A 25,488-nucleotide genomic window follows, 5' to 3' on the forward strand; every position below is an offset into this window, starting at 1 on the left:
CTTATTAGCCACTTATTAGATATGGTTTCCCTATCCTCTGTCGGTGACGGGCTGGAAATGGATGATTGGAGAGGGATTGCTTGATGATTACTTGTTTCTGTTCACTCCCTCTGGGGCTTCTGGCACTGGCCACTGTCAGAAGACAGGATACTCGGTTAGACGGACGTTTGGTCTGACCCAGTATGGCCATTCTTATATTCTTACATTGATTTTGATTTGCAGATTGTGAAGAGAAAATTAATTGCTTTTATTAGAGGATGGCCGTGTATCTTCAGTGAAATTTATTTTTCTTGGCCGTGAGAAGTGTAATTGTCCCTAGTTCAACTAAAGGCATAGGAAGAACATCAGAAAATAGGTTAATATGTTGCTTGTCAAGGTGTTTTATATTTCAAGTTGCATAATTCGTTATCTTAAAATAGGTGTAGTGAGAGAAATCCATCCCTAGGTTGGCTATACGAATCCTTTTTTCAGCAGAAACTCATAGTTAACTTTCCTTTTATAGGTTATGCTTCCTCCTGGTGCTCAGCACTCTGATGATAAAAGTGCTAAAGAAATTATACTTGATGATGATGAGTGCCCACTTCAAATTTTCAGGGAATGGTCTAGTGATAAAGGTACACTTAAAATATCCAAAATGTAAGATGTTACATGTTGTCAGTGTAAAACTTTGTGACGTAAGAGTTTCCTTGAAATTATATTTTGCAATGTTCAGTTGTATTTTACTTACTTTTCAAAAATAGTCCACGTCCAAAATTTCCAGGGTGAAGTTCAAGGCTGACAGTATTTATTTTCTTATTCTTTATGGTTATATTCATTTTCAAAATGTACAATAAAGTGAAAAATGTATGAAAGTCCTTATTTGACCAATGGGGGTATAAAAAAAACCCCCATAGTTACATGAATCTTAAGTAATTTGATTTAATAAAAACATGAAGAACATATGCCATGTTTATAAACGATATGAAGAAAATGTATTGCTTTGTGAGTGTTATATTCATTATACACTAATTAGAAGGACTCATGGACAGAAATAATGTTGTGTTTTAGGAATACTAGTCTTTCAATTAAAAAGACGACCTCCTGACTATATCCCAAAGAAATCCAAGAAACAAACTGATGGAAAGCCATTAAAGGGGAAGGAAAGAGTTGACGGGTCTGGCTATGGCTCTTGCCTTCCTCCTGAGAAACTACCTTACCTGGTGGAATTAAGCCCAGGTAAGAGTTCTGATATTTAACTGATGGAGTTTTTTTTATAACTAATCATGCTTCAGATTGAATTATAAATTTGTTATATTTCAGATGTGATACTTTAAGCCACTATACTCTTAAAATGCTTAATGGATTGTCCCTGGGCTTTTACTGGCTGGTTACAAAAATGTGTTTTAAAAGAACCATTGATCACTGTCATTTAACTTTCCATGTTTTAGAAGAGTAATCTCTAAAAATAAGTTAGCTTGAAGGCTGGTCATGTTTTAATAAACTGACAGTGTAAAAAGATTAGACTGCCTGGTTGTTTATAGGAGTTTGAATTTGTCAAGATAATTTGAGATAATGATGAAAAAAGTTGTTGGATTTAGTGTGTATCCAAAATGAGACTTGTTGAAGGGAATGAAACAGTACAATTAAACCATGCTTGAGCAGTCAGAAGAAAATGTTAATGTTTCCTAAAGATTAAAAATGTACCAGTAAAGTTTTCATTATTAAAAGGAGAGCATACACCTTGAGTTTTGTATGGAATTTTTGAATGCCAAACTTGATCACTGTATTTAGATTTCTTATATACTTATATCAGCATTTAACACCTTATAAGTATCTTTTTATATACACCTTAATACTGAAAGAAGTTGTACACAGAGTTGCCACTTTAAATTGAATAACCTGAGGTTTTCATAGAAATTTGTTTCATTTATTCTTTACAAGTATATAGATTGTGTACATATTTTATGCTTCAGCAGATTGGTAGAAATAGGGTCATGTAACTTCAACTTCCGTTGCTGAAATGTGAATTACTTAATTGCTTTGACACACATTGCAGTATAGTTTTTAAATCCTATGTGCTGTGAATATATTTATTAAAATATCTACATGTGTATACTTGATATATTTCTTGGATTTTTTTCTTAAAAATCATTTGTTTTATTTTCTAATATGCAAAAATTCTGTAGTCTGCAAGTGGGTCTTCAAATAGCAAAAATTTAGATTTTATTGTGTAAATTTATTTCTTTTGTTCAGGCTGCTCAACCATCAACAAATGATTTTATGTAAATCAACCTGAAGTGCTAGTACCTGCTGTTTCTTCTTTGTGTAATGTCCCTGTGGGTGTTCCACATCAGGTGCTTGTGCACTTCATGCACATTTGAGTGGAGATTTTCATTAGCAGTGTCTATTCAGCCTGCACATGTGCCATTTATATTAAGGCTATATCATCAGTCTGCCCAGGTGAACCTCCTTCTGTTCCTTATTAACTGCTTTTGCTTGTCCATGTTTCCCTTGGCTTTTGCTGTACTTTTTAATCTCAACTTAGTACTAGTTGTTTGTCGGGTTTTTTTTCTTTTCCTCCTGGGAAATCTTCCCTGTTGGGGGCATGCCTGGTTGACGAGGGATTAAATGTTGTCTGTTATATACAGAGGCTGTTCTGATCAGCAACAGATGGGTTAAAGTGCATTTGTTGCTTAGGAGAGTTGGATGTTCCTCAGAAGTGTAACTTTGGTTTAACCTTCAATTCTAGGAAACAACTGATGTGTGTTCCTTTTGCTGCAGAGCTGAATCAGGACCGCCCCACCACTGCACATGACTCCAAAGGGGCCTCTAGTCCCTCTTTGAACTCAGCACATTGCTCTCCCAGAAGAGGGAGATCCTCTGAGTCCTTCTCTAAACATCCAAGAGAAGGAGCTTCAATTCCTTTCCTAAGGGATCAACCTCAGAAAGGTTTCCCCAACCTTTCCCCAACCAGGTCAACAGCTTTCCCCAACCAGGTCAACAGCTTCAGAAATGGTGTCCTCGAGGCTTGTTACTGGAAAATCAAAAAAGATTTGCAACTCTTAATTGCAGGCATGATACTGGAAAGACCATAGAACTATTTAATGCACATGGACAGAGCAACCACAGGATATTGGTACTGTTGGACAAGTAGCCCTCTTGAGTTTTTTGGTACTATATTAAGCTGTCAGCCAAATTGGTGCTGTCGGTGCCTAAGCAATCAGCATAGATCAGGAAGGACAAGCATACTGATTTGTAATGCCACGGCACCTGTTGGTTCTGCGGTACTACTGTGTTGCAACAAGATTCAGTATCCTAATATCATTTGGTGCCACGAGATTTTAGGTATGCAAAGGACTTACAGTGACTATAGAACAAGACAGACATTGCTGCAGGTACCAAGCATCTTTTGGAATGGAGAGTACTTGGTCTTTGGAGGTCTGTACATCCTTTTGTGCTGTCATTCCACTTTTTGTAGTAGCTTTACCAATAGAAGAAGAAAATGACTTATGAAGATTTCCTATATATGCATATCATACCCACACACCCCTTTTCTTGGAAAAGTAGGGATGATACTCAAGGACCTCATTCCTGGTGGAGCAACCTGGGATCTGCCATCTACCCCATATGGGCCTCAGTGTCCATATTGGCATAGCGGGAAAGTTTATCATTGACACTTGTCCAGGGCCCTAACTCTCTAAAATGGAGCTGATTCAAACTTCTCATCGGTCACAGTAGGGAATATTTGGAGCCCAAAAAACTAGGGTGGATGAAGAAATCACTTCTCATACCAGCTCAAACAGCTGTTTTCCAGAGGTGGCTCATATGAGCTATCTTGCCCGACAAGCAGGTGTCAAGTTTCCTAGTAGATGAAACATTCTCTAGACTGATGGAAGCTTCTTTTCAGTGTAGGAGTTCCTTTTCTTCAACTAACCCCAATGATAACTAAAACTACAAATGCATTTTTATGGGGGGTTTTTTTTTCAAGATGAGAGAGATACCATTACCTCTGGCAGTCCAGGACAAATGTTCATCTTAAGAAACCACCCTCCATCTCAACCTGCTGGAGCTCAGAGCAGTCAGAATGTGTGCCTTCATTTTTTTACCCTTTTTCAGGATTACAAGAGATATGTGATCTGCATGTTCTGTATCAGTTAGTGAAGCAATAAGATTATGGAACTGGTGCATAAAACATTCCATGGGAATCAGATATGTATATTTTAGGCAGAAAACATCACAGCTGACTCTTCTCAGCAGGTATTTTCCCCAAGACTAAGAGCAGTGGCTGAATCCCCAAGTCTGTCAGCATTTTTAGTTTTGGGAACTTCTAAAATTTGACCTCTTTGCAACAACTATGAAAAAATCCATGCCGCCTGTTTTGTTCAAAGTGGCATTTAGGTCACAGTTCCATGGAGGATGTCTTCTGGTCCCTTGAGTAGCAAAACTATTTATGCTTTTCTCCTCCAATGCTTCTGATCCACAGAATGATGGACAGTGTCAGAATAGGGCAACTAGAGACGTTCTACTTGCTCCAGTGTGATTGAGGCAAGCATGGTTTTCTTACTGCATTCACATAACTCTCTGACCACTAGTAAACCTTTAGAGTAGTGGTCTTGAGATCCCCTGCTCTAAATCCATGAGCAGATGCAAAATTTGTATCCGTATCTGATCTGTGGGAATGGTCCATAGATATCCACAGATTTGCAGGGCTCTCTTAATCTCCCAATCACTCCTCAAGAGTTTATCCTTCTACCTGCATAAGACTAAACCATTTCACAAATACCCTAGGTGGTTTGCTTTGTTTCCAGACAGATCAGAGCTCTGTTCCTATCCAGAGGCTAACAAAATATATTCATGATATATCATAGCTTGATCTTTCCTCTGTCATGGACCTAACTATGAAGTTCCTTCCTCCTAACAGGGATATTGCTGAGGAGTCCTCTGAATTGGAGCAGATAGGGATACATTATTCAGAAGAGGTTATTCATCCTGTGCAATAACTGGAGTTCTTCAATGTGTATCATCCTCTGAGTGCTCCATTATCCGCCCTGCTTTAGCATTTCCTACTAAGACTCAGAGCAGCTCCACACTACCTCTTAAGTCAATGTAACTTGCATTGCTCAGGTATGAAAGACACGCACCTGAGTGAGGCAAGTTGCAGCAACCCATGCCCTGTCCACACTTGTGCATTGTTGGTAGGAAACACTTTCCTGTTGACATAGCTTCTGTCTTTTGCGGAAGTGGAATAATTGTGCTGATTTGAGAGTGCTCTCTTGTCAGGATCAAGTGTCTTCACCAAACCAGTTACAGTGGCAGTGCAGTTATGCCAATATAGTGCTTCTAGTGTAGACCTGCTCTCAGCGATGGAGAAGGAACTAAGGATGCTTTTTATAGCCTCTGTGGGGGGCATGAGGATATCAACACAGCATATGGACAAGCTGAATGGACATTACTGATGAAAATCTTTGATCAAAGGCGCATGCAGCATACATGCACCTGAAGGAAACGCATCTTGAAGTACACTTATTCTCCCAATATAATAACTTTTACATAGCATATCAGGGATTTGTTTGTTATAATAAATGTATAATTTTGTTTTCCAGTGTATCTTTAGCATTTTAGCCTTTTAGGGATTAAACATAGATTTTAAAAAATATTTACTTTTAGTTAGTCTTAGTTATTTGTAGTTCTGATTATGTAATTTGGCTGTAGTTTGTGTTTTTGAATTGATTCTTTTAGCAGATGTAATTTGTTATATTTGTTCTGGAATTTGAAAGTTGTAGTGGTCTGTTAACTTTTGAGACAAGGATGAGACACTTTGTATTTTTGAATCAGTTAACTTTTTGGCTGCAGTGTCCCTGTGATGCTATTTTAAATCATTGTATTTAAATCAGTAAAAATTCAGATAATGGCCAGTAAGTCAGCAGAACAGCAAACCAGAAATGTTTGTACATTTGAGGACAAAAGTTAATGAGATTTGCCTTGGAATTTTAAAGGAAGAAAAGGTTTTGGTTCCAGTCTAAATTATCTGCGTATGGAGCCTACTTGTTTTAGTATTAAAATACTATGTGTTTGGCTGTGGAATGAGACAACAAATAATCCGTCAAAAAATAATCTTAAATGAGATAGGTGGCTACTGTGTATAGTTAACTAACTACAGTCTGTGCACATTGCTTGGACACTGATCTATTGTTTGTGCTTTCTGCTAACAGCTTGTTGTTGGCTTCTGACAATAATAGAAATTAATCCATTTACTTACTTTGCAGGATTAATGTCTGTATAGGTTTTTAAACTCGAGAGTGTTAAATGCACTGCATCCTTTTAAATTGAATAAGCATTGTCTGGCTACAGTTTCACCCTTTCCTGTCTTTTCTTTTCCTGCCTTCTTCCGCATGTTCTGCATGGTATCTGTCCTGCTGGTGCTGCCTTCACCTGGGTCCTGTGCATGTGTTTCTAACCCCAGGGAGAAGGAATCACTTTGCCTACTACAACTATCACACTTTTGAAGGTAATGCTATATTTAATACTGTTCTTTCTCCCTAGACACTAAAAACAGTTCTGGCCAAAAAAGAACCCACCCAACATTTTCTCCCAATGAATGAAAGACTATTCTTGTTTTTGATTGGCAGTTTATGATATGAAACACTTATTATTCTGGATATATCAGATATAATTATTCAAGACTTATTTGTCACTTCATCATTAGTAAGTTGATTTAAATTTAACAAGATGCTGTTAACCCAAAAACTAAGCTAAACAACTGTTTCCTAAGACCCTTCCCTGTGGTTAAAGGACAGCACTCTACTGTGAAGGAAAGTGCTCTCTTATCCACTTTCTTGCGGAACACAAGGGAGGTGATTTTTTTTTTTTTAACCTCCCTCTCCCTGACTCTAGAGGGAATGGAGTTTTTCTTCTTGATGCGTGCTCTCTGCTGCCCAAATGGGGGATGAAGTATTCAGTAATCTTTGCTGCTTAGGCAGATGCTTGGACTATTGAAGAACACACTCTTCCCTGGAATCTTAGTGGCATTCTTCAATATTTCTCTCACAAGCTAGATACTTTTATTCCCATTTCTGCATGGAATGTCTGTTAGGCAGAGCTTTGATCAAAGGGACTCAGCCTCAATAGATTTCCAGGACAGAAAGAACCTGATGATCTAATCTGATTTCCTGTTATTACACAAGCCATAAAACTTCCCCAAAATGATTCCTAGAGCATATCTTTAGAAAAGAATCCTGTCTTGTTTGGAAAAGAATCCCATCTTATTTGGAAAAGCTTGATTTGATTTTTAAAATCGCCAGTAATGAAAAATCTGCCATAACAGTGGTAAAAATGTTCCAGTAGTTAATGACATTCACTGTTTAAAAATGTGGGCCTTATTTCCAATCTGAATTTGTTTACCTTCAATTTCCAGCCATTGGTTCTTATTACACCTTCTTCTGCTAGATTTAGGAGCTCATTATCAAATATCTGTTGCCCATGTAAGTACTTGTAAACTGTAGTCCCCTTTCCTCTCCATAACATTCTTTTTAAGCTAAATAGACTGAGTTCTTGAGCCTATCAATATAAGGCATTTTGTCTATTTTTTTAATCATTCTGATTGCTCTCCTCTGGGCCCTCTCCAACTTTTCAACATCCTTCTTGAATTGTGGACATGAGAACTGAACGCAATATTCCAGTAGTGTTTGCACCAGTGCTAAGTAAGTGACTAAAATAATCTCTACTCCTACTCAAGATTCATGTAGGTGTGCACCCAAGAATCATATTAGCCCTTTTGATCATGCTGTCACACTGCAAACTTATGTTCAGCTGATTTACCTCTAAAATCTTTTCCAGAGTCACTGCTTCCTAGGGCAGAGCCCCTCATTCTGAGCCAAGGGAAACCATAAAATCTCAAGTTTGAAAGCTCTGCTCAGAACATAACCTATTTTACAAATCATTGCAGTGTTCTTTGATTCTCCTAATATAACATAGTATGCAGTCGCACCCTGTTTTGTCAAACAGAAGAAGAGTACAAAGCAGCTTGCTTACTACTTGAAAAATTACTTTGGTAAAACCTTTACCATTTCCAAATTTATTCAGCAGTTATCTCCTTCTGGTTTTGTTCCATAGCATAGACAGTGTTTTATCATCAGCAGTGCTATTAGAGTATTAGTGTGCAGGTTGGACTTCCCTTGTCCGGCACCCTAGGGACTTGACTGGTCCCAACTGAGGGATTTTGCCAGACTAAGGGAGTTGAGGAGCCTTGTGAAATCTTGGTTGATTGCAGAGAATAGATTTCATCCTGGAGGAATAACTCTTACTATAATTGCACATTTTCCACTCAAAGTTTTGTCCCTTTAAAATATTTAATGTAATTTTCACAAATTCCTACTTTAGGACATTATATTTAAGATTGCGGAAGACTCATTTTCTTTGTTGGTTCTCTTTATATATTCGAGTCTGCTAGGCCCATCTTCATTAAGGTGTTCTCCAGTTTTTCTAAGTCTTCTGTTTAGAGTAGAAGTTTCCCCTTCACTGGGGGTGTATTGTGGTCACAGACTTAGCCATTTACTCTGCCTTGCCATAAGGGTCTGGCAGACTAGTCTGACTAGTTTCATGGCACAATTGCACCTACTGCCTGATCATTGTGCATTTTGCTGCCAGATGCATCCCTCATACTTTATCTAATGTATACTATTGTTCTCCCCATAGAGCAGTTGACTAATCAATCAGGATGTGAAAATGTACATTAATTTCTCTTTTGTACCATCCCTTGTGCTTTCCCCACTGTGTATTTTGCAAGCATAGTTCTGACATAAACAACGGGAAGTTAAGGATAATGGCCCAGCATCCAAATTAGGAGAGAAAGGTTGGGAACTGGAGCCATACTGGCACAGGGAGTAGAGCTGATGCAGCTGGAGATTCAGATTGACTGGTGCAATAGGAAGAGTAAATAGGAGGCTACAATATATTCTGCAACCTGAATTGTGATTGTGCCAAATTCCTTCGCCCACTCAGAGAGAATTTGCAGAGGATCCTACAGTTCATGGGACTCCCTCACAAACCTAGGGTTGTATTGATGGGCATGGATGGTCCAGGCAAAACTAATAGCTTTCCAGAATTCAGCCATACCTTGTTTCAAAATACCAGAATAATGTATATTGTAATTAAACACTTTGTAATGGTGAATTGTTTCCCCAGTCCCATCAGACACAGTAAGATAAGATGAAGAAGAGGCATATATGACTGTTGCCTGTGTTCAGGATTCCTGACCAGGGTGATCTCAAAGAACAAATTCCCCAGGTTGTTAGTGTAGAGAGAAATACCATCAATCCCAGCTGTTCAAAGAAATCAGTACTTTGAAGAAAAACTTTTCGCTTCTGAGCCTTTAGATATCATATTTTCAAGATTTAATCTTCATCCAAGGGTCTAGATGCTTTTTAAAAATAAAAGCAGAGATTCTTTTATACAATAACTAAACTCCAGGAATTCAGGCTTTAAGAAAAACATGATTTTGAGGATTGGCAACATTGGGAGACAGAGGCAGGAAATATAACTAAGGGGGAAAGGACTTAAATGCTGAGAAGCTGCAAACTGAGCAAGGCACTCCACTATGAACACCTCAGCTCAGTAGTGATTCTCTGTATAGTTATAATTTGAGACCTATCAGTTAGTGTTTAATCCATAATATGTGACACACACATTTTTTATCATTCTAGTTTTTACACAAAATATTTTGACATCAAGTCAAATTATAGAAGTCTAAATATATTACACTATTCTTTGACAGCCAAACTTGTGATTTCATTAAAAAAAATCAAGTAGGTCCTGGTACATCCTAAAACTTGCATTAACCTGTGTTGCCGAGGGTTGAGAGAAATTTTGCTCCCTAAGCACCATAGTCAGGTCAACAAAGCACCTAGTATAGAAGTAGCTAGATTCACAGAACAATTATTCCATCAGCATGATGACACTGTCTGAGAGGTGGATTGCTTATATTGATGGAAAAACCTCTTCTGCCAGTGTAGGAAATGGATATGCTATGGTGCTACATCAGCAAAACTGCAACACTATAGTTGTTCCACTGTAATGGATGTAGTACAGGCAGTCCCCGAGTTACGCGGATCCGACTTATGTCGGATCCGCACTTACGAACGGGGCTTTCTCGCCCCGGAGCTCGCAGGCAGCGGGACTGCCCAGAGCGCAGCGGTCCCGCCACCTCGACCTCCGGGGTGAGAAAGGGGGACCATCTCCAGCAGACATGGGACACCTGGAGCAAAGCCGGGGAGGCGAAGGGGTCCTGCGCCTCTGAGGTTTTGCTGTGGCAAAGCCTCAGAGGCGCGGGCCGCCACCGCTTTGCTCCCGGTGCCTCTGGTCTGCTGAGGACCGTCTCCAGCAGACCAGGGACACCCGGAGCAAAGCTGGGGAGGCGGAGGGGTCCCGCGCCTCTGAGGCTTTGCCAGAGCAAAGCCTCAGAGGCGCGGCACCCCGCTGCCGCTTTGCTCCCGGTGCCTCTGGTCTGCTGGGGACCGTCTCCAGCAGACCAGGGACACTGGGAGCAAAGCCGTGTCCCTGGTCTGCTGGGGGGGGGGGGGGCGCAGCTAGTGTCCCCCTCCCAGCAGACCAGGGAGACGTGGAGCAAAGCCCCGGGCCTGTGGTAGAGCAGGTAGGGCGCTGCCGGTTGGTCCTGCAGCACCGCTCCTTGGCACTACTGGACCAACCCAGCAGCACCCCAGCTGCTTTGCCCCAGGCGTCCCCAAGTCAGCCGCTGCTGAAACTGACCAGTGGCTGACTACAGGAAGCCCCTGCCCCGGGCTTCCTGGAATCAGCCGCTGATCAATTTCAGCAGCAGCTGACTTGGGGATGCCTGGGGTTCTTAAGTTGAATCTGTATGTAAGTCAGAACTGGCGTCCAGATTCAGCCGCTGTTGAAACTGATCTGTTTCAGCAGTGGCTGAATCTGGACGCCAGTTCCGACTTACTTACAGATTCGACTTAAGAACAAACCTACAGTCCCTATCTTGTACGTAACCCGGGGACTGCCTGTATAGACATACCCTTATCAGGATTAGCTGTAGTTGATGAATAGATTTAAGCTAAACAGAAGTAAGATACATTTCAATTGAAGTAAAAGTATCCACACAGGGATTTCAACTAAACCTTTATGTAGAATGTAATAAGAAAAATATCAATGATTGGGAATTATTTAGGACTCCTTTACTAGATGCCCAAAAAGTCATTATGCCACAATCAAGGAAGAAAGCCATATTGATTTTTTTTTTTTTTTTAAAGCTGGGTTTAGAGGGGAAGTGAAGGCAGCAATAAAATAATGTATAACAAATGGAAGAAAGTGGAAGCTGATAGTACTGAATATAAATAAAAAACAAGGAATTGTAGAAAATTGAGAAGAGCAAAGCAACACAAGGAGAAATTGATGGCTAGCACAATTTATAATCAATAAAAAGGAGTTTAAAAATGTTACTGGAAATAACGAGAATCCTAGCAATTATTGGTTCCTTGCTAGATGGAAATACTACTGTTCTCAATAATGGAACAAAGACTCAGTAAATAAATATTCAATAAATATTTGTGTTGTATTTGAGGGGAAAAACAGTGATATAGTTACATACAATACTCTTTCAAGTCCACTAGTATCTCAATTAGATGTTAAAAAGAAGCTTCTAAAGTTAGACAATTTTAAATGAGCAGGTGCAGATAACTTGCATCAGAGTGTTTTAAAAGAGCTGTCTGGATCATTAATGTTGATTTCAGTCAATATTGGAACATCAAGGGGGAGGGAAGGTTCCATAAGGGATTGGTTCTTGGCACTACACTATTTAACTGTTTGAGTAGTAATCTGGAAGAAAATGTAAAATCTGGATAAAATTTGCCGATGACATACAAAATTAAGAGTTGGGGCAAATAACGAATAGGACAAGTCACTGCTTGGGAATGATCTGGAGTGTGAGGTAAATTGGGTACAAGTAAACAATAAGCATTTTAACATGGCAAAATATAAATGTATATCTATGGCCAACATTTTTGTTCATACTTACAACATAAGGGATTCTATCTTCGAAAGCAGAGACTTCTAAAACAGATTTGGGGGTCATAGTTACCATCAGTTAAACATGAACTCCTAATGCAGTGCTGTGATCCTGAAGGCTAATGCAGTTCTAGAATGAATAAACAGGAATCTTGAATAAGTGTATAGAGTTTATTTTGCCTTTATTTGGTACTGGTGCAGCTGCTTTGGAATACTTTGTCCAGCTTTGGTGTCCACAATTCAAGAAGGATCTTGATAATTAGGGGAGAGTTCAGAGGAGAGCCATGAGAATAATTAAAGAACTAGAAACTCTACGTTGTATTGAGAGACTTAAGGAGCTCAATCTAGTTAGCTTAATGTGAAGATTAAGGGTGACTTGACTGCCGTTTATAAATACCTATATGGAGAGATAATATTAATGATTGGCTCTTCTACCATGCAGAAAGATATAATATGATCCAATGGCTGGAAATGGATGCTAGACAAACTCAGACTGAAAGTAAGATATACATTTTTAACAGTGAAAGTAATTCCCTGTTGAAACAACTTAACAAGGGTCATGGTGGATTATCTGTCTCAGTGCCCAAACTCTTGTTTAGATGTTAGATCTGCTCTAGAAATTATTGGGGGACGTTCTGTGGCTTTTGTTTTTATACAGGAGGTGGAGGTCAGACTAATTAATGACAATGGCCCCTTTTGGAGTATATACACCAGTGAAGTAAGCCTACCTAGTTTAAATGGACGTGCATGTCCAACATTGCCTTGTACAGGGTTTAACTAAATTTAGTTTAAAATTACACCTTTAATGAAACTGGTGACAGTCTTATATCTGTATCTCCAGAGTACGGAATACTGAATGATAGTATACTTTGTTTCAAGAGTCTGCTTCCTCAAATTTATAAATTCAGCATGTGATATCTTTGAATTGGTACAATTATGAAAGTGGCTGAGTATCAGTGGGGCATTCCACAGGATGTTTTTTGGTATAATGCTTAAATATATGAAAGTTTAGTTCAGAACTAGTTTTGCAAAACAAGTATTGGATGAAGTTATGTCTTTCATTTAGCATTTTAAAGCTAAAAGATTGATGAAACAGAAGGAAAGTTAATAGTGCCTCGCGTTAGCAACTTGTTCTATTTTAATGAAGTATTTGTTGTGGGCATTGTTGTGGGGTTTTGGTTTAATAGTACATGCTTATTACAACCAGAGCTGGTCAATTTGGAATTTGGAGGGCATTTTATAATGTAAAAACAAACTAATTTTTTAAAAATCACTCAGGGATTTCAAAAATAAAATAAAATACAAATTAAGAACCACTGAAACATGGTGTCTCTGAAATTAAATATGCTCCATGGATCCTTGACAAAATTAGCTGAATCTGGTGTTTTGTGAAACTTTTCAGGTTCTGTGAGTCAATATTTCCATCAAAATTGTTTCATCACCAAATTTCCAACTACTCTAATTACAACTTTATTTTGATTCTGGTAAATCAGAAATCTTAAATGCCTATTCCCTGAAAAGTCTGAGGTAGCAAGATCCACCTTTGCAGATTTTTGTTACTTCAAATATTAGCTTTCCACATGATTTTGGGCACTGTGTAGGAATGTATGCATGCAGATACAAACCTATGGTTTCCTTAATATTAATTTCTTCAGAGAGAAATATCTTAACAAGGCATTTCAAAAGATACAGTTCTATCCATACACAGTGGTCTAGAAAGGCCTGAGCCACATAAATGACTAAGGCTACCTTGATCTGCCTTGGTTATTTAAGGTTTTATACTTTCATATTGGCTTATAATGTACATACCAAGTTACAGCTAACCAATTGTGTTTACAGTGAAAATCTGTAAGCATTTTTCTTCACATGTGCTTCTCTGCTAGTGCTTAGGGTTGCCAGATGGTTGAAACAAAAATGCCACCCCTCCCCCCAAGGGAAAAAATTCTGTTGAGGGTGGGGGGGAAGGGGAGACCAAAGTTGTTGAGCCCAAAAAAATTAAAATTAAACAGCATGTCTCCTTTAAGAGTGAGTGCAGGGATAGGAACAGGGGAGTGGTTGAGCTCTAAGACCCAGGGGAAAGCATTGCTTCCCCTAGGTCTTTTGGCTGGCAATCATTTTGTGCCAGCAGTCTTGGGGAACCAGGTAAGCACGGGGGCTGTGGGTGTTGGGGATCAGGGGGACCTCCCGGGGGGGAATGGGAAGGGGGGAACGGGATGCTGAGTATTTGTAGGGTTGCCAGGTGCCCGGCATTTTCACCTCCTGGCCAGGGAAAAATTCAGAAAATACTGGACATTTTAGGTGTCCGGTATTCTCTGAACTTTTTTTACCGGATGGAAGACGAAAATACAAGACTGTCCGGGTGAATACCAGACACCTGGCAACCCTACTAGTGCCACCAGTAGTGGCAAATGTAATGGAGATATGGGGCAGCCATCTTTACTATGTTGTTTATACTTCTACAATAGTAAAAATTATGACTATATTGTCATGTGTCTGTTTTATACCTATACAGATACATGACAACAGATCAGTGTAGTAAACTTTATTGTGCACCCTCTATTACTTCATATGCACTGTGCCCAATAATGCACATCTCTAGGAATCATACAACATTTCTAAGTTCAGCGCTTTAAAATAATTGATAGTTTTAAAATTAGTATCCTGCCAGATATTTTCTTTAAATCTCAAATGTGTGTCTCACATCCACCCCCACCCTCACCCCTTCTTGTCCTTTCACCAAATACCTTTTCCTGGGTCAAGTGACAGGTTTAAAGTTTGAAACCTTTGATCTGTTAGGGAAGGGAATAGCTTTCTTAAACCAAGTTTTTTGGGGGTGGGAATATTTTAGAAGTTTATTATTTTAGGAGTGTATTACTTGGGATCCTTTTTCATATCTCTCTGCAGGAAAATGTTGGTGTGAGTGTCATTGTTAGCATGACTGAAATTCTGGCTGCAGAAAAAAGTGGTATTATTAGGTGTAAAATAATAATAGTCACTAGTACAGACCTGAATCTTGCATTTTCAGGGCCTCAGTCAAGTGTAATTTGTATTTATGGTGGTAGGGACTTTGTATTTGTGAGGAGGAAACATTTGTATGTTTAAAAACAAAACTTCACTATTTCTAAATTTGTAATGTAAAAATAAGTCCTTGAGAGAAGTATTTAATGGTAGAGTGTAGGTGAGATGATTAAAGGTGTAAATGATAAATCATGGTGTTTGATATTTATCACATTGATTTTTGCCTCCATATTTTTGTGCATGTGCAAAAAATTGTTTAATAGCTTTCTAAAATAGTGTAAACAGATGCCTGGAGTTTAAAGGAATACACCATATGGGGAAATTTTAGATATGAGTTTATTTGCTATTGTGTAGTATTTATCCATTTATATTAACAAAATGGGCACCCATCAGAACTACTGTGTTTGCCAAAGTTAACAGTAAATTTCAGTAGGCTGCAGTGACTTGAGTTGTGCATTCCTGGTATCACACACAGGGGTAGCTTTTTGCCTGTTGAGCATGCCACATTTAAATGAACATAGGTAAATTACTGTTCTCTCATTTTTAGCACCTTGTCTTGTTCATTTCTGTTCTGCTGTTTCTTTCATCCACCTTAACATTATTTTTCTCTTCTCTTCTACATGAACACTTATCCTTTTGCCTATGTTTTCCTTTTTTTTCTGGTCTGTATATGGCTCTAATCAACCACTTTGCTGTCTTCTGTATGCTGGCAATTAGGTTTAATTCATTAATATCCTGTACAATAATGCACTGGTACATAGTCTTTCAAAGATATGATTGTTTGAACTTTGGACTATGAATACATTTTAAATTTCTGACTGACAGAATGTTGATAGACGCTATGCCTACCTCTTGTTTTAGTCATTGAACTGAGTATACATTTTTGATTACTATAAAAGCTGTATATTAGGGCTGTTTAAGCATTCTAGACACACAATTGTTTCCCACACTAATTTGCAATACAACTGTTTTGAGAAATTTCCAGGATCTTCATGAAGGAAAAAGATCCTATGTATTGGCTTCCATTTTAATTTACAAGATTACTACTGCACCCATTAAGTGAGCATTTCTACATGTGCTGTAATTTGAATAGCATCCTCTAGTGCTTTTGTGTGCAGACTGAAACTAAAACAATTGGTATATTATTTGTAGGCAACAATAATTTTCATCTTGTGACTAGCTGTATCCCATTTTATATCAGACATACAAATTTTGAATTTCTGCTCTTGCTCTTGAGGAGGAAAAGTAAGATGCTTCAATTTCCACTAATATTAAAAGCTTTAATACCTACTTGTAAAACAGATATCAGTGGTAGATATCTAGAAGAGATGACAGCGAAGTTCTCTCCTTTTTACCAGGTCTTACTAAACTGTGTGTATGCGCGTGGGTGTGCACACACATTTGGTGGGAATGCATTTTAAAGAGAACAATCTTAAGGTCTCCGGTTGCTCTTTTATCCCTGGTTTTATTTATTTTCTGGGAGATCAAAATGTAGGTTGCTGGAACTGAAGATAAACTCGGGTGGAACATTACTACAGTCATAGTCCTCTTAAAATATGTCTTGTCACTTCTCATCCAGGGGAAGAAGCTGGCATATAGGTATACGTCTAGTAAGGCAACAGAATTTTTACAAGAAACTTTTTTTTTGCCTTGTTTCAGCATCTGGTAAAAAGGAAAAAAGTTGGTGTCACGGGCTGACACAGTGATAGGAGGTATTGAGGGTACCATCCATTTCATTAGAAGTGCTGTGATAGAGACAAGGCTTAGAACTGTGGTGGTGGTGCTGACGTCTGCGTATTTCATACAACTATTTTTGAAACCCATTTTTTTTTCGGTTACTATATATCAGAAGCTTGAAGAAAATGACTTCTTGTACATTGTAAGCTCCCCTTTAAAACACAAATAGAAATATAAAAGGTATAAGGAAAAGATTATTTCTCTTTCTAAAGTTGCTAAAACAATTTTCGGTTGCATGAACTTTGCTCTTTAATATTTACCACTCATTATCTTTTTACACACAAACTTTAGTAATTCTTCCGTGTTTCTAATGGAGTTTAAGGATATATCGGATTAATTTTCAGAATTAGATATTTTGAGCTCTGTAATGAATTAGAAATAATCAAGCTATAATATTTGCAAATGAAGTGTTTTTATGCTCACTCTACAGATGGTTCTGACTCCAGAGATAAGCCAAAACTGTATCGACTACAACTGAGTGTCACTGAAGTTGGAACAGAAAAATTTGATGACAATTCCATCCAGGTGAGGAAAAGTAGCCTCAAGAGACAGAGCTGATCTGAACATCAACCAATCGCATGTGTAATCATGGGAACTCTCAGTTCACTGAGGATCTTAATTATTTAGTCCCCTGAGCATGGGCCAAAGGCTTTCCTGTTAGTAAGCATTAATGCAAAATGCACTTAAAAAGACACTCTGTCTCTACCAATATACTTCATCTTGATGTCATCTGGCTGAACTGACTTACTCTCACAAGTCAGAAGGGCAGATAAGTCTTAAGTGCAAAACCAAATTATTTTCTTTGGATCAGAATGCATTGATTTGGTTTTGCTCTGCTTAAAGAAGGAACTGGAAGCTTGAACATTTAAACACAAAAATGAATAATCCATTGACAAAAATTCTCGATCTTACCATAGGTACCTGTTCTACTGTAACTCCTTTGGCGTCAAAGTGCCTCAGTTTTAATGTATTTATCCTCAACAATCCTATCATCTAGGGAAATACTGTTATCCCCATGGAGAACTAAGGCACAGAGACTGTAACTTGCACTAGGTCACACACATTTGTAGTATAGAAGTGTCTCATGTCCCAACTACTACCCTAATCACTGAACCATGCATCCTCATCCACTTTACTAATATGTAAGTATTTGCAGGTTCAAATCTTATCTATAAATGGACTCAGTTGTTACTATGTCTGCCTTTTTTGACCCCTTGAAAATTACTCACAAACATGGAGTTTTAGATACCTTAGATCCCTAAAAAATAATGGAAGGGTATAAGCACCCAGGGAATGAGATCCACAAAATCCAACCTGCTAGCTGGGGTATTACCAAAGCTCCATCCATCTCTTGGAGTTTCATGGCAAAATCCAGGCTGCAGGGAAGTGCTTGTAGAAATGGCTGTAAGAGCTGTTACCTGAGCTTTCAGCTATTATCTTTGAAAAATCATGGAAGTCTGGAGAGATTCCAGAGGGCTGTAAAAGGGCAAATCTAGTGCCCATCTATAAAAAGAGAAATAAGAAAAACTCAGGAAACTACACACCAGTCAGTTTAACTTCTGTGCCAGGGAAGATAATGGAGCAAGGAATTAAGGACTCCATCTACAAACATCTGGAAGATAATAAGGTGATAGGTGACAACCAGCATGGATTTGTAAAGAACAAATCATGTCAAACCAATCTGATAGCTTTCTTTTGATAGGATACAAGTCATGTAGATAAGGAAGACGTGGTAGATGTGTTATACCTAGACTTTAGTAAAGCATTTGATAGGGTCTCTCATGACCTTCTTATCAATAAACTAGGCAAATAAAACTTAGATGGGGCTACTATAAGGTGGGTGCATAACTGGCTGGATAACCATTCTCAGCAAGTATTATTAATGGTTCACAATCACGCTGCAACCGCATGATAAATGCGGTTCCATGGGGGTCTGTTTTGGGACTGGTTCTATTTAATATCTTCAGCTTAGATATTGGTATCAAGAGTACACTTATTAAGTTTGCAGATTATACCAATTTGGGAAGGGTTGCAAGTGCGTTGGAGGATAGAGTCATAATTCAAAATGATCATGACGAATTGGGAAATCATAGAACTGGAAGATACCTCAGAAGGTCATCAAGTCCAGCCCCCTGCTCTAGGCAGGACCAATTCCAACTAAATCAACCGGGCCAGGGCTTTGTCAAGCCGAGACTTAAACACCTCTAGGGATGGAGACTCCACTACTTCCCTAGGTAACCCATTCCAGTGCTTCACCACCCTCCTAGTGAAATAGTTTTTCCTAATATCCGACCTGGACCTCTCCCACCACAACTTGAGACCATTGCTCCTTGTTCTACCATCTGTCACTACTGAGAACAGCCTCTCTCCATCCTCTTTGGAACCTCCCTTCAGGAAGTTGAAGGCTGCTATCAAATCCCCCCTCACTCTTTGCTTCTGCAGACTAAACAGACCCAAGTCCCTCAGCCTCTCCTCATAAGTCATATGCTCCAACCCCCTAATCATTTTGGTTGCCCTCCGCTGGACCCTCTCCAATGCGTCCACATCCTTTTTGTAGTGGGGGGCCCAGAACTGGACACAATACTCCAGATGTGGCCTCACCAAAGCCGAATAAAGGGGAATAATGACATCTCTGGATCTGCTGGCAATGCTCCTCTTAATGCAACCTAATATGCCATTAGCCTTCTTGGCTACAAGGGCACACTGTTGACTCATATCCAGCTTCTCATCCACTGTAACCCTCAGGTCCTTTTCTGCAGAACTACTACTTAACCGGTTGGTCCCCAGCTTGTAACTATGCTTGGGATTCTTCCGTCTCAAGTGCAGGACTCTACACTTGTCCTTGTTGAACCTCATCAGATTTCTTGTGGCCCAATCCTCCAATTTGTCTAAGTCATTCTGGACCCTATCGCTGCCCTTAAGCGTATCTACCTCTCCCCCCAGCTTAGTGTCATCCGCAAACTTGCTGAGGGTGCAATCCATCCGGCCTTCTAGCCATCTTTCTATCCATCTTACCATCCATTCATCCAACCCACGTTCCTTTAACTTGCTGGCAAGAATATTGTGGGAGACCGTATCAAAAGCCTTGCTAAAGTCAAGTTATATAACATCCACTGACTTCCCCATGTCCACCGAGCCAGTTACCTCATCATAGAAGCTAATCAGATTGGTCAGGCATGACTTGCCCTTTGTGAATCCATGCTGACTATTCCTAATCACTTTCCTCTCATCCAAGTGCCTCAAAATGGATTCCTTAAGGATCCCTTCCATGATTTTTCCAGGAACCGAGGTAAGACTGACCGGCCTATAGTTCCCTAGATCATCCTTCTTCCCTTTTTTGAAGATGGGCACTACATTTGCCTTTTTCCAATCATCCAGGATTTCTCCCGATCTCCACGACTTTTCAAAGATAATAGCCAAAGGCTCCTCAATGACATTTGCCAACTCCCTCATTACCCTCGGATGCACTAAGTCCGGACCCATGGATTTATGTACGTTTAGCTTTTCTAGATAGTTCCTAATCTGTTCTTTACCCACCACGGGCTGTCCATCTTCATCCCATCTTGCGTCACTTGGCGCAGAAGTCCAGGAGCTGACCTTGTCCGTGAATACAGAGGCAAAGAAAGCATTGAGTACTTCAGCTTTCCCCACATCATCTGTCACTAGGTTACCTCCTTCATCCATTAGGGGCCGCACACCCTCTCTGATCACCTTCTTCTTGTTAACATGCCTGTAGAAACCTTTCTTGTTATCCTTCACATCCTTAGCCAGTCGCAATTCCATTTGCGCTTTCGCCTCCCTGATAACCCCCCGGCATTCTCGAGCTATACCTTTAAACTCCTCCCTGGTCATTTGTCCAAGTTTCCACTCTTTGTAAGCTTCCTTTTTGTGCTTAAGTTCATCAAGGATTTCCCCTGTAAGCCAATCTGGTCTCCTACCATGTTTGCTTCTCTTGCTACGCGTCGGGATGGTTTCTTTCTGTGCCTTCAGTAAGGCTTCTTTAAAATACTGCCAGCTGTCCTGGACTCCTTTTCCCTTCATGTTAACATCCCAGGGGATTCTGCCCATCAGATCTCTGAGGGAGTCAAAATCTGCTTTTTTTGAAGTCCAAGGTGTGTATTTTACTATTCTCTTTTCTTCCTTTGGTCAGGATCCTGAAATCTACCATTTCATGATCACTGCTTCCCAGGTTGTCACCCACCTCCACTTCCCCTATTACCCTAAGTTCCTCCCTATTAGCACGGCCCCTGGTCGGATCCTTCAGCACTTGTCAAGAAGTTATTCCCAACATTCTCCAAAAACTTCCTGGATTGCTTGTGTACTGCCGTATTGGTTTCCCAACAGATGTCAGGGTGATTAAAGTCCCCCACGAGAACCAGGGCCTGCGATCTGGAAGCTTTGCTCAGTTGTCCGAAGAAAGCCTCATCTACCTCATCCACCTGATTCAGTGGCCTGTATTAGACACTGACACCAACCACAACATCACTGCTGTTGTTTGCTCCTTTAAACTTAACCCATAGACTTTCAACAGGTTTTTCTCCCTCTTTATACTGGAGTTCAGAGCAATCGTAGTGCTCTCTTACATATAGTGCAACTTCTCCCCTTTTTCTCCCCTGCCTGTTGTTCCTGAACAGTCTATACCCTTCCATGACAGCGCTCCAGTCATGCGAGTCATCCCACCAAGTCTCTGTTATCCCAATTAAATCATATTTCTTGGTCTGGGCTAGGGCCTCCAGTTCTTCCTGTTTGTTGCCCAGGCGTCTCGCATTAGTGTACAAACACTTCAGGTAACCAGTTGATTGTCCTATTTTCTCCATTCGAAACATGGAGTTTCTGGCAACTGTATGTGCATGTCCAGAAGTAGAAACTTAGGCACCTAAGGAACATCTAAACCAAAAATTTAGGCACCAAAGGAGTTTTAGGCAGACTTATTTGGATCATAGCAGTACATAAAATTCTGACTTAAAATCTGAATCTCATTTTAGATCCTGAAGCATAGTTATGGGCAGCATATTTGTAACCAAACAACCTATTAATAATGTGCAAATTATACTTTGAGTGGAAATGCTTAAAATATGCTGCAAAAACATGTTATGGTTGTTTTCACTTTGAGCAAAGCTTATGTAAGGTTAAATTATTGATGCCTATAATTGATAAATTTCAAATGAAAATACAGAGGCTGGAGTTAAACTATAGCAATACACTGCAATTAGGATACATTGTAGTTCACAGTTGTGCTTTGTTTTTGCAGTGATGCTGAGTTAGATAATTTTAGAACTATTGAGTATTTGTATTTCCAGTTGTTTGGACCAGGAATTCAGCCTCATCATTGTGACCTCACCAATATGGATGGAGTTGTTACCGTTACACCAAGAAGCATTGACGCTGAGACTTATGTAGAAGGTCAGCGTATTTCAGAGACCACAATGCTGCAAAGTGGTATGAAGGTTCAGTTTGGATCATCTCATGTATTTAAATTTGTGGATCCCAGTCAGGACCACATCATTCCTAAAAGAACTCTAGATGGAGGTCTGATGATCAAAGGGCCAAGGCACAAAACTGGGTGAGTACACAATCAATTTTGGGGATGGAAGTAATATAAGCTGATTATGTAAGAAATTATCCATTGTGAAACACATTGAATGAGAAAAGTACTAGAATGGGTCACCTAGGGAGGTGGTGGAATCTTCATCCCTAGAGGTTTTTAAGTCTGAGCTTGACAAAGCCCTGGCTGGGTTGATTTAGTTGGGATTGGTCCTGCCTTGGGCAAGAGGCTGGACTTTAATGACCTCCTGAGGTCTCTTCCAGCTCTATGATTCTATGAATATAGAGCAATGAAAATAACTTTGTGTAAGACCATCAGGCTATGAGTGGCTACTCTTAATTGTTTTAAGTTAAACTTATAGCAGAAATAGGTAGTATAATACTTTAGCTCCACCTTGTGAAGTTTTTGGGACTTGGTTAATGATAGAGGTATATTTTTTTTCTGATGACACTGATTCACAAGTCTAAAATTGGGGTGGGGGGTGGGGTGGAGGAGAGAAGAGGATTATAATATAGCTCAGTCAGACACCAGGAACATAAAGAATTTAATTACCATACATAATAAGTCTGGCTTGCTTATTTCCCATGTCTTTCTTTTTCTTTAAACAATAATATCAGAAGAGTCATTTGGCTGGATGTGAATAAACAAAATAAAAAAAGATGTAATGTGGGTTCATCTATGCTGTTTGCCAGTTAAAATCCAGATACAGTCTGTGTAATAACAGTTACTAAAATACATTAATTTTCCCCTCAGACATAGAAATGGATTGTGCTCATATTATTTTGGTGGAAGCAATATAAACATCTAGATTAGATAAGAGGGCTAATATTGCCTGGCCTTAGGGCTTCGTGCTCATTGGGAATGGAAATATGCAGAGAGCCCCAACGTTAGGTGAAACTACTTGAAAGTTGTAGAATATTAATTATCTGTTCTCCTGTCTGTTGGGTCCAAAGGAAACTACTCAAGTAAGATGTTCTGAGGGGAAGGGGAAAAACTAAGGCACAAAAGCTGATTATGTAAGAAATTATCCATTGTGAAACACATTGAATGAGAAAAGGCATATGATGTTGTCATTGAATTGCCAGTTGACTTTTAAAATCTATACTTTTACCATAGTCATTTTCCTATTCTGTATATTTTTATTTAAAACTCAAAATACATCTTTAGGGAGATTAAAAATGTGTGCATTTACTATAGGAAGTTACAGAGAATTTTGTGAAAACTGCTTTTCTGTGATCTTCAGTATGAATGAAAGGTTACATCTTCAGAGTCATTGGTCCAGAATCAGTCAATGGATTTCTGTCCCTTTTGATGATTTTTTTTATTGTATAAGAGGAAGTCTCGGTACGTCTAGACTACATCCATCCCTCTTTCGAAAGAGGGATGTAAATTAGACATATCAAAATTGCAAATGAAGCTGGGATTTGAATTTCCTGCGCTTCATTTGCATAATCGCGGCACGACGTTCTTTCAAAAAACGTTATTTTGAAAGTGAAACTGGTCTAGATCTCTTCTTTTCAAAAGAACTGCATCTAGAGTGTGGTTTCACTTTCAAAATAGCATTTTTTTGAAAGACTGCCATGACGCGATTATGCAAATGAAGCGCAGGAAATTCAAATTCTGGCTTCATTTGCCATTTCGATATGTCTAATTTACATCCCTCTTTCGAAAGAGGGATGTAGTCTAGACATAGACTCAATAAACTCTTGAAGTACAGGTTATAGATTTTACGTTCCTTTCAAGATCACAAAATCCACGTTTCAACTCTTGGACAATAACATATTTATAAATTTGTGTGTGTTAAAAATATTTACAGTCCAAAGATGGAGCAATTAATTGAATGTGAAGAGGGAGTTTTCCTCTCCTTGGTGATCATTCAAAAATATAATCATAATTGAAAGTGAAGAAAAAGTGTGTCCTTTGTAAAACTTGTACACATTGTTTAATTTATGCAATTAAAACTGTTGTATGTTCTTCAGCTAGATAAATCACTGTTTAAAAACTAGGGCTGTAAAAACATAACCATTGAAATAGTTAACAAATAAGCCTGGGCTTATCGGTTACCGTTAGCGGTTATACACAGGCTTCCGCCCCGTTCCTGGGTAGCTGGCTGCCACGCCATGTTGCTGGCACTATGAGAGTCAGCAACGTGAGAGCGGCATATAGCTTCTTGGGCACGGGGCTGCAGGCAGGAGCTGATGTGGTTCGGGAGCTGGCTTTAAAGTCAACTCCTCCTAGGACACGCTGGCTGAAAGGGAGCTGGCTGCTGCCCTGTGCTGCTACTTCTGTATCATGGTTATGCTTCTCATACAGAGGTAGCATGCCAGGAGCCGGCTTAACTTCCTGCACTTAGGAGAATTAGAACCAGTACCTTAACATCTATGAAGCAAGGGGTTTTACCCTTCTTTCTTTCTAATTCACAAATGAGGGAGATTAGAAACTCATTCTGGACCCTAGAGCTCTCCTCCTACTATGTATCATTGTTTATATTGCAAATTTGTTTCTTCTGATTGTTACTTGAGGTCTTTTTGGTCTTAATCTTCTCAGGGTTGTTCAAGAAACAACATTTGATCTGGAGGGAGATGTTCACAGTGGAACAGCATTACCAGCAAGCAAGGTAACAAACAGACTAGATTGGTCAAAAATGATAAATTTCATTGTTTATATTCCCATTTTATTCATGATTCTCACCAATTATTTGATTCTCGGGTGGCAGCAGGTAAGCTTTCTAAAAAATATTTTGCAACATAAGAGTTTTGGAGTACAGGTTGAACCCCTGTAATATCCAGTACACTCTGGTCTGGCAACATCCAAGGTCCAGCATTATTTTAGTTACCAGATGTTTACTTATGAGTGTGGCCAAGTTTCTTGTGGTCTCATAAAGTTAGTTTACATCCACCAGTCCTGGCCCAGTGTTCTGTGCTGTTGTTTAGCTCTAATTTAGCCTTAAATGTCTAGTAAGAGCCCAGTAAGCAGTAGAAGTGCTGGCAATGCTGCTAGACTATATTGACCTTCCTTGGTCTGATAAATTATCTGGTTTGGCGCTGGTCAGGTTACAAGGGTGTCAGACTACATAGAGGTTCAACCTGTATTAACATAAATTCTGGAAAAAATGGCTTTACAGGGCAGAGGACAAATTACATGGTTAAAGGTGGATGAGCCAATGAAGTTGGGGAAAAATG

At 39.3% G+C, this 25,488-nt stretch overlaps 1 protein-coding gene across 17 annotated transcripts in view; it reads left to right on the forward strand.

Annotated features, from left to right (window-relative positions):
• AFDN (afadin, adherens junction formation factor) overlaps positions 1 to 25,488 on the forward strand; it is a 210,140-nt gene that overhangs the window by 96,435 nt on the left and 88,217 nt on the right. For 15 of the 17 annotated variants that reach the window (XR_012902768.1, XM_075924647.1, XM_075924658.1 and 12 more), the window contains exons 7-11: positions 503 to 614; positions 1,048 to 1,215; positions 17,192 to 17,286; positions 22,062 to 22,324; positions 24,854 to 24,923. Coding sequence is in view for 16 of the 17 variants with exons in the window: in XM_075924647.1 (XP_075780762.1) it covers positions 503 to 614; positions 1,048 to 1,215; positions 17,192 to 17,286; positions 22,062 to 22,324; positions 24,854 to 24,923 (708 nt within the window). In the remaining variant the exon portion in view is untranslated. Of the gene's footprint in view, positions 1 to 502; positions 615 to 1,047; positions 1,216 to 6,442; positions 6,488 to 17,191; positions 17,287 to 22,061; positions 22,325 to 24,853; positions 24,924 to 25,488 lie in introns of all 17 variants that reach the window. The other 2 variants (XM_075924660.1, XM_075924659.1) reach the window with 1 other exon arrangement.

The sequence above is a fragment of the Pelodiscus sinensis genome, chromosome 3, assembly GCF_049634645.1.
Source record: "Pelodiscus sinensis isolate JC-2024 chromosome 3, ASM4963464v1, whole genome shotgun sequence".
Taxonomy (NCBI): domain Eukaryota; kingdom Metazoa; phylum Chordata; order Testudines; family Trionychidae; genus Pelodiscus; species Pelodiscus sinensis.